Source organism: Poecilia latipinna, unplaced genomic scaffold, assembly GCF_001443285.1.
Source record: "Poecilia latipinna isolate Pla-1442-1.1 unplaced genomic scaffold, P_latipinna-1.0 Scaffold174, whole genome shotgun sequence".
NCBI classification, from domain to species: domain Eukaryota; kingdom Metazoa; phylum Chordata; class Actinopteri; order Cyprinodontiformes; family Poeciliidae; genus Poecilia; species Poecilia latipinna.
In genome coordinates, this window is record NW_015112790.1 from 245,892 (window position 1) to 260,830 (window position 14,939).

Here is a 14,939-nt window from a genome sequence, read left to right on the forward strand (position 1 = left end):
CCCCCCCGCTCTTGAATTTCATAAAAAGCCCCCCCCCCAAAAAAAAAAAAAAAAAAAATCAACTGGGCACACACACCGTTCAACCAGACATAACCTATACATATATTTTGTTTTCAAATTCCACTTAAGTTTATTTCACACTTCAGGTTGCAACAAACTACACACCATCTTTACAGTGAAACATTTTTGTGCAACTATTTCTTTTTGTAGTTCTATACTGTTTTAGAGTTTTCTTTGCTGTCAGTGTTATTTCAAACACATTTCGGTTTTTTATTATTATTTGTAACAATATTCAACTTTGCTATCATCAATACATTTAAAAAAAAAAGCCTCTGTACAAAATGGGGTTAAAACATGAACAGCTCACTGAGTTTTTTTTTTTTTTTTTCCCATTCATCGTACACCCCCTGCAATGGCACTGCACCCCCAGTAGGGGACGCGCCCCACACTTTGGGAACCACTGTTTTAACTTGTTGAAATACACCAGTCAGCATCAAGCATGTACTTACCAGTGCAATCCAGAGTACCAGGTACTCATCAATAAAACTATTGAAATACTGATCGAGAAACAGTAATCCTGGCCCCAAGAAGGCTAAATCATGGAGATGCATCTCACTTTTTGTCATATGTGCTACCTGTGAAGAGACAAATATGTAGATCACATCAAAAATCAAATAGAAGATTGTGCAATCTCTAAAAACACAACAAAATTTTTAGGAAGGAACATCAGCACTGGCCACAGGAAGTCTCATGAGTGAGAACAGCTTTGTTTATCCCCATTGGATATGATAACTGAATGTAAATAATTTGACTTAATGATTTATATTTAGCACTTTGTACATTTTCTTTCTAACAACTAAAAATTTGAGCTTAGGTACAAATAAATGATACTCAAAGATTATGCTGCTAACAAAGTTTAATCGGCAGATCATTTGACCAAAATCCACTCTGGTGTATAGAAATTACAAACTTAGATAATTTTATTTTTAAAAGTGTAAACTCAAAGAGTTTTTCATCTTTTACATGAGTCTAATATGTCACAAAAATGAGTTAAACACCATGAAGTGGAAGTCCAGGATCATGATTAAATCAAAATGTCATTTATCAAATCAAAAAAGAGATTTTTGTATGCTGGTTGAGCCTTCCTCTACAGGTTTTAAAAGTTAAAAACTCAGATAAAGGTCAGATTGAACAATTCACAATATGACTACAGTGGTGCATTAATTATGATTCCTGCATTTATCCCGTTTAGTCTTGAAAATTATAATTATTGCTTTGAATAAATATGTCTGGTGTACTAAAAATGTCAGATGTTTAATGGCATACAAAAATGCCAAATGTGACATAGATTTCCATTTCTACTGAAGAAAAGACTTACAACTAATTTATTTGTGATTTTGGCCGATACGAAGCCAAATGCCAGGATATAAAGACATGGATGTTTCTCAAAGAGCTGGACAGCAGACTTTTTGTATATCATCATCGCCAAAATTATAACTGAACCAATATGTAGGACAGGAGAGAGGACGCTGGTTCCCTGGGGACAAAGGACAACAAAATCAGTGTCAGCATAGTCTTTCATTTTACAAAGATAAAAAATTGGCCCTGTAGTTGGTACCAGCTACAAGGGACATGTAGCTGGTGCCAGCATGTGCCCTGAATACTCAATCACAAATGAACAGAGCTAGAAACAGATTATTTTCTGAAATAAAGCATCACCTGTCATTTTTATACAGACAACTGCGAAGTTTATTTCCCTGTGAATTGTTTTGCTCCCTGCTCTGCTCATTGTCTTCTTAAGTACCTGGCTTAAGTCAGGAGATGGGTGGAACTAAATCTTCTGAATTTTAATAAGAACAAGATAAAAGTCCTGCTGTTTGGGCCAACTGGCACCGATGGAAAACAAAAAAACCAGTAGTAGAAATCTGGGTGTGAGAGTTGACACTCCCTTATGATTGATAGTTAAGTAAACACTGGTAAAATCCTTCCTTTTCCAGTTGAGTCATTTATCATAAATAAAGCAGTCACTTTGAAACTGTAATCCATTCTTTTACAATCTTGGCTCCTTGCTCTTTGTTTCTTTTTGGAATTAGTCATACATTTTCTTCCTCACGATAGAAAAAGCTGCTTCTTGATTAGCCTGCACAAGGGAAAAGAAGACATTTGGGAATACTAGCATCTATTTATTGGCTTCAAATTACTTTCAAAATATATTTAAAAATTTGTATGTTTAAGCCACATATGCCGTTTCACTGTCATATGGCAGGACGATATGGATGAATTTTAGTGAAATTATTGATCACGTATCTATTGCGATATACAATTTTGTACTGATTTATTATTCAGCCCTACTATGTCAGCTCAGTAAATTAGTGAGTCAAGAGATAATGGAGTTTTGTTTTATTGTTTTGCCAGTCACAAGGGTATTTTAAAATTACCCTTCAGTCTTTGTACCATCTGTGTAGCTTTTATTCAGCTCTATTTTTTCCTTAAGTTTGGCTTTACTATGGAGCCTTTTTGGTGAGTGTCATTTATCTGAAAGCAGTCCAACAATTATAAATCATAACATTCAGATTACAAAATATGAACAGCGGTTTTACAGAGATATACTGTCAGCAGACTATTGGTCTGTTCATGGGGCTTACAGCACAGCTGATACAGAGATGTGGACTGTATGCATTTGCATAGGGAGCAGGTGAGATCTGATTACAAAGAGTCACCCAGGAAAAAACTTTATGAGGTAAACTCTTTATAACAATTCACTAACTAATCCCCCAGCTCCACAAACAGCAACATCAATGACACTTTTGAACCAAAATGTTTTGATACTTACAGCTATTGTGGATCCATTTTTACCAACACCTCCAGTAAATATAACTCTGAAGTAATTTGTGCAAGAGAAGATGGCTCCTAATAAAGTGCATATGGCCGGAATCATTTTCATCTGGATATTTAGGACGGGAATCTGGGAATCAAAAGATTCACACAGCAAACTTAGAAACTTACAGTTGGTCAAACAAAGAGATAAAACATACGCTGGTCCGGTTCTTAAAGTTGTTCTGTACGTCATAAGCACGTTCAGAATAGCATCCACACTGAAGACGTCATGAGTAATGTTAGAGAATAATAAAAGCGCTATCAGAATTGTTTTTTGTTTTTTTTTACTAGTATAAAACAGTCAACACAACAATGTTAGAGCAGCATTACATGTTGATGAAATTATCAAAATTACCACAATAGAATTATAGAATCATATGCAATATGTCAATTTATTGGAATTAGAACCATTCAAAATTACCAGTGACTGCCAAAAAGCAGATCCTCCCACGGCGGCCAGCAAATACATGATTATAATGAAGATTTGCACCTCAGTCACATCAATGCTGAGTGGGAGGAAAAAGCAGAGGATTTACAGTGAAGTTTAGTAAAAGTCTACCAGCACATCAAATTCCTGCAGCCTTCTTCCACAAGACATTACCAGACATGGAGCCAGTGGTTTGGGTCTACATGTTGAACTTTAAGTTTTTGTACAGGTAGAAAATAATTGAAACAGATTATGAATCATTGTTCTCAATGTGACTCCATGCAGGACAGCAGCCATTGTGGAGGCAGTGCAGCAGTAAGCCATGCAGGCAGCAGCCAGGAAGTTTACCATCACGTTCCACAGGGAGGGACCAACAGTGGCTGTGAACATCTGTAATCCTGCTAGACAGAGCTGCAGCTCTGTTATGTCAAATCTACACACAGGACACATTACATTTACTCCTCCTCGACTGCACACATTACTGCTACAGGCTGATGAAAGGACTAATATCAAAGCATTACTGCTGGATCCACTTTTAGATAACTTCTTCAGAGCCTTGGAGTAAGCCCAAGATTACAAATGCAAAGAACCTGTTCCTGGGTTCTTCCAACCATGTTTTTATTCAACAAAAGGTCTCTTTTTAGTAATAGTCTTTTAAGACCAAGTATGACATACTAAACACTACACAAACACAAAATCTAAAAGTAATTTTGGTCTAGTTTCTAGTGTATAATATCTTCACCTTTAATAAGACAAAACTAACATACAAGTAATTTTACATCAAGATATAGGAGCTTGTTTTAAGCTCAAACTAAAGCGAAAATACTTGGTAAGATTTTGTGTTCTTGCAGTGAAATTATGTGGATTAGCTTTTGGCAAATTTTCAATCACATAATCAGCCTCTACGTTCTCAAGAAAAGCTATAAATGAGCAGAACCCAAAATAAAGTTCCAGAAAAAAGGGTTTGTTTATTTTGGAATCAATTTTCATTTACGAAAAAATTTAATTTATAGCTTCAGCCTTTAGAAGAAGCACAAGTGGCACTTTTTCCATTGAGTTTAGCACATCTTTAGCTTCAGCCAATTGTATAGAGTAATGTTAAAATTTCCCATAGACAGCAAAACTTACATTGCCTTGGCAACCAACTCAGGACTGACCCATCATACTATTTCATCCAACTAGAAAGTCAGTCTACAATAATACTTACTCAAGCTAATCTCTCTCTATATATATATTACCATCTTTTATAAAACATAAAAAGGCACAATGCACTTAATTTTATATTTGTGACAAAAAGAAACCATTTTTAAATAATATAATTTCTGACAATAATGTGTGAATAAAGGGGATTTGTTTGTTCTGTTTTGTTAATTTTAAAGCACTTGAAATATACAAGACTTTTTAAAAGCTAAAAAAAAACAAGCTTGTGCGTCACTAAAGGCTGGTCTGAAATCAGCAGTACTGACAAATAATCAGACTGAGACAAAACAGATTTGTGTTCATTGTTTCTTGACTCACATGCCAAAGCGTAGCGTTCCCGACACATATGTTTGCCAGTGGGCACAGTAGAACATAAACATCCCAGCGAAGCAGCAGAAGAACATCCAGTCTGGGTTGGTGCCCAGCTGCACTGCTATACTGGTTCCCAGTACAACAAACACTGCAAGGATGAAACACAGGTACAGACACTGTTTACATGGTTACAGGTTTTCCAAGACAAAGGCTCTGCTCATTCAGAGGTTTTTTTTTCTTTTCTTTAGGTACAACCAACTGTGCCTTGCTATTGTATTTCTGCAGCACAGAGGCAGAATAAAGAGATGGGGGGGCAGGGGGTCAGGCTGTTATGCTCCAGGGCTCCAGAAGAAGTGGTGACACAGACAAAAAGAGGTGTGTGTAATGGGAGGTCAGCACTGTGAGACATGCTGTTCTAATCAAGACAGAGATTTGAGCGTTTGCAAGCACACGCCAATACATTGTAGAGTGTTATAAATGAATGACCACAGAGAAAACTGCAGCAACATCAGACCGAGGTGTTAGCTGACAGAAGTACAAAAACAAAACTCCACATGATGAGAGCCAGACATCAACAAAACTCACCTGTAGAGAGGGAATCACAGCCGTGGTCAAACAACTCGCCCAATGGAGAGCTGCTATTGGTGCGTCTGGCCTGTTTCCCATCAATGGCGTCCAATGACTGGTAGATAAAGAGACCCACTGCACACATTAGGTATGCCCAGAGAGGAGCCTGCAGAAACACAAACACAGAAAAATGTAGTTATCATTAAGAGTTGTATTACAGGAAGCCCCCCCCCCAAGGAATATTTTATTCCAAGGATAATAAACAGAAGCTATTAGAATAACCAAACGTATCAGTACAGAATATTTTTCCCAATGGAGTCTACAAGGCACTGTAGACTCCATTAAATAATATAAACCAACACACTGCTTCCAGTCAAGATGGCCCATTTAGTCTTAAAAATATATTATCTGCAATCTTTGCAGAAAAAAACGTTTAATTAAATTAAGAATTAACTTTTCAGCTTTGTTATTGATAACGTCGTCAAACCACATTCACATTTTCTCACCACTTTAATAAGCTGATTATATCGTTAAATAATTTATTTTAAACTATTTTAATCTCTTCCTCTTCAACAGTTTCCTATTAGCAGTGTCCAGAATCATTTAGGTAGTAAGAATATGTTCAAGGACTAGAAGTATTTGTCCTGTCCCACCTGCTCAGTGGCAGTTGGGCAGTAGTAGACAAGAACAAGGGTGGTGAAGACATTGGTGGCCAGGCCGATGATGGTGATGAGGTTGGGGGCAATCCAGGAAGGGACCTGTCCAACCAACCACTCCCAATAGCGCTGCATCAGAGGCTCCAGCAGCGAGTGTCCAGCACTGCTGTACCTGCAGGGACGGAAAACAAAGCAGGTGGAGATTTCTCCCAAAACTAGAATCAAAAATGATGGAGTTGAAAGAAGGATCAAATCACCGTAGCAACGGCTAAGCTGGGTTTTAACATTTGTAGATTGTTGATTCTTGTCATTATTGGGCCCATTTTTTTCCTCAAAACATAACTCATCCTGCAGTTACGTACATTAATGTTTACACCCCTTACACTTAGTCAATAATGCATATTTATCAGCATCATCTTTTTGTACTGTAGTGTTTAAGGGAAATATTATTTTTACTTTTTGTAATTCATAAAAACTCCAATTCATCTTGTAAGCTATAAATTTGTGTGCAGGAACAGTCGTGAAAAGGGTTTGCATTAATCATTTAAAACAGACGTCAGACCTGACATACTTGTTCTACTTTAAACAAACAGTAAGTATAAAGAAGCAGAACTTTTACACAAAAGAGACTCATCACTCCTCATTATCGCACTGGATGAGTAAACACTACAGCACAAAAGCAAACACCAGGTAAAGTAATTGAGAACAATACACATGTACTGAAATGTCTTAGGTCTCATTGTTGAACTACTCTCAAACGTTTTCTATATAATTATGTTTTAAGTACAGCCTGAACATCATTATGTGCCCTAAAACATTTAATTTAGTGCAACATGCAAAAACAAGAGAAACAATAATAAAGTACTTGGCACATACATTCCATTTGATGAGCTGTTGCATGAAAACTTGCAACTTAATTATTGCGAAATAATGATTACAAGTATTATAAACATAACATTTACCAAAAATGGCACTTTTGCAAGATTAATATTCAGTTCAATTTGTTCAGCAGAGCAATGTGTATTAAACATGACACACAAACAAACTGAAACGTTGACGTGATAGGCAAACGTATGAAATTATGGTAGATTTTATTTCTTAAGTTTCATAGTAAAACATTCAATAATCTATTTAATTAATCTTTTATTACATTATATTTTTACAATAAACCAAACCTAATAAAATAATTTATTAAAATGAAAAAAAAAAAAATACTTAATTGATACCAAAGGGAAATTAAATACATTTCTAAAACAACACTTTTTCATGATTGGTAAATATTTTATGTAGTTGTAAAATACATACTGCCACTTATTGGAGTTAGATTAGATTAGATTTATTGTTCAATGACAGGATGCAGAGTTTTTACCTATGCTCCTCCAGTCTCTTGAGCTGGTGCCGGGATAGAGGGGGAGAAGGAAGCTCGATCAGCCTGCGCAGCACTCCAGGAGACAGCCAGCAGGCCGCTTCCATGCCCATGCCCGACCGATGATCCTTGTCACGGGCAAGGCTTCGGCGAGTACGCAGCCCCCCCCCTTGCTGCCCCGTGGTGCTCATGGAGCCCTGATGTGATCCCTGATGGCTCTGCCTCTGCCACTGTCCTGCCTGGAGGGCTAAAGATCCACGATGTGGCTGGATGATTTCTAGGGAGAATTAACCAACGGTTTTCTGTGAAAAATCTACTAAAAATGATAATATTTCCAGAAGGACTATAACATAAATAAAATAAATCTACTGCAGGTCTTCAAATTGAGTTTGCAGAAAATGAAGGAACTGCAAGATTATTTTAATCTTTTTTGGATTTTTACTCAACTCAGAAAATGCATCAAAATACGTGCTGTCGGTTGATGCATTTACATACCAAAAGCATGTCGCTTATCTTTCTTTTGATGCTCGTAGCAATTAGTATGTGACCTGCTGATCAGGAAGAGACTAGTAAACCGTGAGCTCAGTTTCTTTAGTTTAAAAGAAAACAACAAAAAAACATAGCATGCAACTAAAAATGTCCTCACCAGTTCAGTTAATGAAGGGCAAAGTTACCTTAATATATCTATAACTAATTAACAATTAGTTAATAAATGCCAAGCCTATACTTCAGTCTTAGTTTGCTAGAAAGGTGACTATAGAAAAAAAAAACTGCCATTTCTGTTCTTAAAGTAGCTCAAACAATCTTTTAAACAATTCACTGTTATTTATAAGTGGTTTTTAAAATAGTAAAAAAAAAATGCAGAAAGTCTAAAGAACTAGGGAAACAAATTATGAAATAGTCAGGGTATCTCAAGCGGTTTCACCAACTATTATTATTTATGGTTTGAGAGAAATGTCAAGTACTCTGTTAAAACAGCAATCCTTGCATTCTTATATTAAGAATCTAACCAAAGATTAAACAACTAAAGTTCAAGTACCTCGGTCCAGCATTCATTTAAATATCTTCAGCGTTGCACATAGAGGAGGGAACATTATTTAAATTAAAACAACCTCTACTTTGCTATGAAACATAAACGTCCTTAGAGACGGGAGGACACAGCGACCCTTGTGAATCTCGACTGTCACATGTCTCCGTCACTGATATAATCAATCAAGTCAGAATGGAACATCCAGACAAGTCAAAACACAACGTGTCATGTTGCGCTTGCTCTACTATTACACTTTGAGTTCCACCCAAAGTAACTCCGAAAGCTTGCTATCATCGTACAAACCAAAGGCGATTTATTTACGTCTAAATGCAGTAAGAATATACTTATTTAACTGTCAGCTCTCGGCAAAATACGAACTGCTGACAGTTTTTCATCGACAGCAAACATTTTCTTGAGTAGCATGTTAGCTTGGTTCAAACAGACCAAATCCAACGAATTCATACTCCCTACCACCATTTAAGTTATTCTTGAATTTGAATTTTTATTTAAACAAAAAATGTGTAGTAAGCACATTTTTTATTTACGAAAGTGGTGTTGATGGGTGTGCAGCCCTGTCTAGCTTAACAAGCTAAAACAAATTCAGCTAACGAATGCTAACACCAACTGACCTGGCGATTAAAGGACGAGATCCACGGACTGTCCAAGGGTCAGTTATGCAGCTTAAGTCCAACAGCCAGCTTGTCCTTGTAGTGTCCGCTCCGATTTACTGTTTATGATCCAGAGCAGCGTCTGCAACTGTTGAGAAATGTCCACGACCCGGTGTCCCAGCACCTAGTCGGCTCGGTGAGCTAGTTATCGTTAGCCATCACGGAAATCTCGCGACATCTACTTCAGTCAGGAAGAAATTTATCCAGAACTGGATCTCCCAGGCAACTAATAATAATACATTTTTAAATGTATAAGACATTCATACTGCAACTAATCATAATAATAACAATGATATTTTAAACTCAAATTATATTAGTGCAATATGTATAAAAGCACAATGAATAGTAAATTAAATTGAAAATGTACAAACACATCCCTAGCTTATTTCCATCAAACGACTTATACATCTACAAGACAATGCCACAAAAATAGGGCTCTGTTGAAATTATTAAAATGTGTGCTGACACTGCTGTTCAGGTAAGTTTTAAATTATTCCTCCTATTATTCAATCATTTGACACATAAAACCATAGGCACTTGTGGTACATATTATGTACTTGAGGCATTTAGCTTAAATTAGCAGAACAAAATAAAAAAATGCACAATTAAATTAAACTTTAGTGTCTATTTTACCAGACAAAAAAACAGCCTAGCAGCATTTATTTTCTTTTACTTAACATTTTCAGGCAGTGTCCTGAAACAATGTAAAAACCAATCACATGGAAAATGATAGAGGGAGTAGATAATACATCATTTTCAGTTGTCAGGGTGTATGGGGCATGGTTTAAAATAAATCCCCATTATTAAAATTACTAGCTCCACAATCTAATTTGGAAAATATCCCACAAAACACCCCTCAAATCTTCAAATTTTGTCTAGATTGAAGTGCATTGCAGTTCTCTCTGAAAATACCAACGTTTGCTGAGAGCCCCTGTCAACTACTATGCAAACAAAAATAAATTAAAATTCATTAAAAGCAACATCTTTTTATGAAACCTACATGAATCATCACAAAAATTAGTTAATCATTAAATGTGTCTATTTCATACAGTTATATATTTCTGTGACTGAATGCAAGTCTTGGCCGCCTTACAGAAGATTTTATTGGTGTGCTGCAGGTTTTCTGTTATACAAAAAAAATGACACGCTCAATCTTTCTGTACATTTTATTTTATCTTTTATGTGCGTTTGCATGGTCTTAGGGCTCTTCAACCAACAGATGATTCATATGGGGATAAAAGAAGTCTCTCAGCATGTTCTGGACCTGAGCAGGCCGGGGGTTCTCTCTAGCTGGGATCAGAACTGGATTCAGAGGGGAACTCAGGAGCTTTGAAGGGGTGAAAGCAGTAGCAGCAGCAGCTGAGCGGGTCTGTGCTGTGTGAAGACCCTCCATAGCGCTGGAAAGCCAGATGAGCCTTTTCAGACTCTGGATGTTTCGACCACGATCGTGCATTAGCTGGTGTTCAGTCACTGCTCGACGACTGCAGGGAGACCAAACACAAGTCAGTGCACTGCCTCACAACTCAGAAAACCTTTGAGGAATACACAGTTCCATCCAAACCAGGTTTAATCTAAAAACTCCCCATTCACGTTACGTGAGTGCCAAAACCGTATTTTTACATTAACATAAAAACTGTTGGTACCCAAGCAAAAACATATCAAGGTATAATCTAAAAAAATGAATTGAAAGACTAGGATTAAAAATCCATGTTTATTTTAATTGTTTACATAAAAGCAAAATCAAGTGAAGTATGTCCACCTGCATCAAATGTCACTTTTGGAATAGGTGGAAATTATTTTAAGACATAACAAAAATTTACTGTTGATTCTGAAAAAGAAAAACAAATCAAGAAATGCTGCTGACATCTGAGGGCTTAATGCCATAAAAATTCAGAATTGTAGTCTTAGTTCTTTGATGTTAAATTGGACCTTTTTACCCAATTATGTATGAACTTTGTCATTGGTACTTGTAAAAATGTTAATGGATCAGAACATGAATCAACCACTTATCTATAAATTGAAGAACAGATTTTGGACTCATGAAATGAGTATAAATATCTTAAATAACTTATGTATGTTTAGCTTGTCTCGAGACAAAATAACTATCTGCACAAAAGCAGAAAATCAAAGATATTTGTCTCACTTGTCATTCTGTTGACAATGGCCGGTCGTAAAGATGACAAGAACCATCACAGCAACCAACTGCACTGGCGAGATCTGCATCTTCTAAATCAGAAAACATACACAAAATATAACATGAAAATGGAGAAAAATGTATCTGAAGTGCTGTACTCTTCCACTGGGAATAACAGAGAAGAGTTGGCGAATAACTATGCGGTAATAAAATCCAGAGTCAGGTTCCTCCTATAAACTTTTATTGTCACAAGTCAAATTTATTTGCCCTTAATTTTTACTGTTTCATTTTCTAAAAAAACATAGATGAGCAAAACAATGAACTCTTTGCTAAAACAAATTTCAGAAGTTATGAAACTAAGTCATTTATGAAACTATAAATCACAGAATTTTGCATAAATCAATAGCAATTATTAATTTCACATCTCTGCACAACCTTGGATATTAGGGAAAATTTCTGTTTGCAATTATCAATAGTTTTAGATTTAGAAATCTATTTTCTAATTTTGAGTTATAAAACCTGAAATGAAACTTGTATGACAAACCTTTCCATGGATGGGATTTTGTAAAGGAGGAAAGAATGAACTCCTAATAATCTCCTGCAGCTTAAATTTAAATTCTCTGGAGACTTAATTGTAGGTTTCTACCATGTTAAAGGTGAAAACAGTAGAAAAAAAAACATTGGTACAATATCAGTTTTCAGATTTGAGAAAAATAAAACGAAGCTAAAAAAAAAAAGAAAAAGAAATCACCAAATTTCTATTATTATGCTATTACTTTTACATGGTGTAACTGACTATTGCAACTTCAGAATTACTTTCAGTATGATACATTTTGTCATAAAAAATACAAATACACAGCATAAACTTTGAGAATAATTAACAAAATTCTCTTGGACAAACAGTAATTGCAGGTACTTACATTTCTTCTCTCTGAGTGGAAACAGCTCCTCTAATGCTAAAACTCTCCAACTGAGATCTGATTCGACCCTTCAGACCTTTTATAAATCCCCCTGACACACACATACATAGACACACATTTTGTTTAGCCCACCCACATAATAAAAAGCCACAAATTTAAAATAGGACACTTGATTTGGAAATGAACAGAAAAAAAAAACGTCAGCAGCATCATCTCCAACATGTGACTTTTGTCCGGAGAGATAAAACGTCAAAGCCTTTTAGGCTTATTTGTGTTAACGTAATCCCAAACAGACCCCTGTCCCTCAATGCTTGCTTGCATGTGTTCTTTATTCAATCAGGTGCTTTAGAAAGAATGATCGAATTAAATTGAGGGATCAGGATTTCTCCATTTTGTGGTTTAATCCTCCACATTCCTTTTTTAAGAGACCCTGGCACCTGAGGTAAAAGGACAAATTTAGAGAATGGTTGAATGGTTGTATTGATTTCTTGGACAAAGAGACCCTGAATGAGTCAGTGCAGATGAGCTAAACCTCAGAAAAGTGTGCGACGCTTCAGGTTTAAACTTTTCCAAACACTTTGTAGTTAAAATGTTTGTTACCTGGAGCTCTTCACCAGCTACTTGATACCACCGACCCCAACACTTAATGAACCTAGGAGGACTGAGGTCTACCATGGTTGCCATGGTACCTCCACAGCCACCAATAGAAATACAGTCGTCCTGACAACATCTTCCAGGAGAAGTTTCTTTCTCCGTGAGGAATGTTGGCTCCCATCAGAAGCTTGTGGGCAGAAAAGATGAAGGAGGCATGGCATGATTCAGTTTATTAGGGAATGAATCCAAAAAATATATATCAATAACATGGATAGAAGAGTAAAAAGTATAAAGTGATAAAACAGGTGTGCTTCATAAAAAAAAAAAAAAGCTAAGGTATTGTGTCGAGACATTGTATGCTATGAACATAGCACTGTTATTTGCTTCCGTACAGATAAGTTCTGCTTTGCCACTGTCATCCTGTCCGGCGTGTAGCATGCCCTTCACTCGGCGTTTGCTAGGGATGGATGCCAGCCCCCCGCAACCCTGCAAGAAGTCTTTTACATATATTTTTTAATCCTTTCTGTACATTATTGTTTAAATGAAAGCTACGTTTGATAATAAATTGCATGTTTAAAGTAGCACAAATATATGTATTGGATTTGTGTCAAAACTTTGAATAGGCTACTCCTAAACCTCCATGTGGATTTTTGTAAGCCTTTCAGGTGCGAGTGCTTTGAAGCATTGACCTGCTGCATCATCCAGATTTTTAATATGTAAAGTATAGCTTTTTTTCTCCTTAATAAGAATAATTAGAATTTTGAGGATCGGTTGCTTGCATTTACCTGAGTTAAATTTGTCTGATACCAAGATCAGTTTGAATATCTGAAACATTTAGTTATGGCAAAAAGCAAAACTATAAGAAAGCTGTAAGGTGGGGAATATTTTCATAGCTTTATGTTTTGAACAGAAGATTTAAAGTATGGGGCTGCCAAAAAGGAAAAAAAAACAACAAGAAAATAGAGAAGGCTAATGAATGAAATGAAGTAACATATACAGTGTTATTGTGACAGAAGGAGACTCTAGGACTGCTCTTAAAGTGAAAAGATAAATAAGGAAGAAGGAAGATTGATAACTGGTCTGCCAGATATTTTTTTCTTCTGAATTATATCAATATTTTGCTTGTGATATTTCCTATGTATTGATATGGAGAAAAAAAGAAACATTCATATAAACTTAAATAGTTATAATCTTTGTGTGTCCTCAGCTTACCTGCAAAAACATGCAGTGTAGGTTAATTGGCAATTTTAGATAGGAATGAGTGTGTTTGTTTGTCTCTCGTGATCATGAATAAGATAATACTAGAATTTAAAATAATGAATAAATTCCTGGCAGCTATAAACTACTCCCACAACACCAGATGACCACAATTTGGCAAAGTTAAGTGTTTCAGAACATGCAGATCCCTCTGACTCCCACTGACACCATTGGCGCTGTGTTCATGACATGGCCTGTGGTTACACAGAAGAGTACATTTCATCTGATGGACTTTGTGGCACCACACTGACTTGAAGGCAAATTCAAATGACGTCAAAACATGACTTTCAATGTCATTCCCTTGATGCAGAATTGAGAAAGCTATATTTTTTTCAAAAATGCTAGATTTTATTGCACAAATGTTCATTGGTTTATTTATGAATATTTAATAAAATTTGTGAAAAAAACTTAACTTTTTCTTGCTTCCAAGAAAACAAGCTGGCACCCAAACAGCTGTTACTATGTATTGATATTGATATTGCTTGGACCAACGGACGTAACTGCTATGGACTGAGTTTAGTTAGTCATTCTGGTTTTGAGTTTTGTGTTCTTCTTGGTTATGTTTATTGTTTCTTCTTGCTTATGTTTATTGTTTTATTTGTTTTTACTATGTATTGTTTGGCTATCATTTTTTCAGCTTCTCTAGTGTTGACCCCCCACAAAGCTGCAGCACATTTAATTAGACTCATATGTTCTAAACTGTTTTATTTGTAAATATGGAATTATTATTTTTTTTTTGTTTGTTTTTTGTTTTTTTGCTTGATTAAACTCCACTTCAACAGTGTCTTTTCTGTCACCAGGATTCTACCAGGGGTTCATCAACCTCAAAACATGACTGTGTGAAAATGAAATGCAATAAAACTATTGCCAGTATTTTACTAGTGCAGACAACCAAATAGTTTTTTTTAAGTACCATACCATACCATACCAT

At 35.9% G+C, this 14,939-nt stretch overlaps 2 protein-coding genes across 6 annotated transcripts in view; both read right to left on the reverse strand.

Moving 5' to 3' along the window:
• The window catches only part of cept1b (choline/ethanolamine phosphotransferase 1b), a 14,323-nt gene extending 5,040 nt beyond the window's left edge, over positions 1 to 9,283 (reverse strand). For 2 of the 4 annotated variants that reach the window (XR_001424685.1, XM_015030158.1), the window contains exons 1-9: positions 9,065 to 9,281; positions 7,409 to 7,682; positions 6,037 to 6,211; positions 5,402 to 5,549; positions 4,823 to 4,964; positions 3,299 to 3,383; positions 2,834 to 2,965; positions 1,379 to 1,537; positions 510 to 635 (exon numbers count right to left, since the gene is read on the reverse strand). Coding sequence is in view for 3 of the 4 variants with exons in the window: in XM_015030158.1 (XP_014885644.1) it covers positions 510 to 635; positions 1,379 to 1,537; positions 2,834 to 2,965; positions 3,299 to 3,383; positions 4,823 to 4,964; positions 5,402 to 5,549; positions 6,037 to 6,211; positions 7,409 to 7,596 (1,155 nt within the window). In the remaining variant the exon portion in view is untranslated. Of the gene's footprint in view, positions 1 to 509; positions 636 to 1,378; positions 1,538 to 2,833; positions 2,966 to 3,298; positions 3,384 to 3,652; positions 3,738 to 4,822; positions 4,965 to 5,401; positions 5,550 to 6,036; positions 6,212 to 7,408; positions 7,683 to 9,064 lie in introns of all 4 variants that reach the window. The other 2 variants (XM_015030160.1, XM_015030159.1) reach the window with 2 other exon arrangements.
• Positions 9,284 to 10,255: 972 nt separating this feature from the next.
• Positions 10,256 to 14,939, reverse strand: part of LOC106946064 (uncharacterized) — a 22,424-nt gene continuing 17,740 nt past the window's right edge. For both annotated transcript variants that reach the window (XR_001424687.1, XR_001424686.1), the window contains 4 exons: positions 12,758 to 12,938; positions 12,158 to 12,248; positions 11,247 to 11,329; positions 10,256 to 10,584 (listed from right to left, as the gene is read on the reverse strand). The gene's annotated coding sequence lies outside the window, so the exon portion shown is untranslated. The remainder of the gene's footprint in view (positions 10,585 to 11,246; positions 11,330 to 12,157; positions 12,249 to 12,757; positions 12,939 to 14,939) is intronic.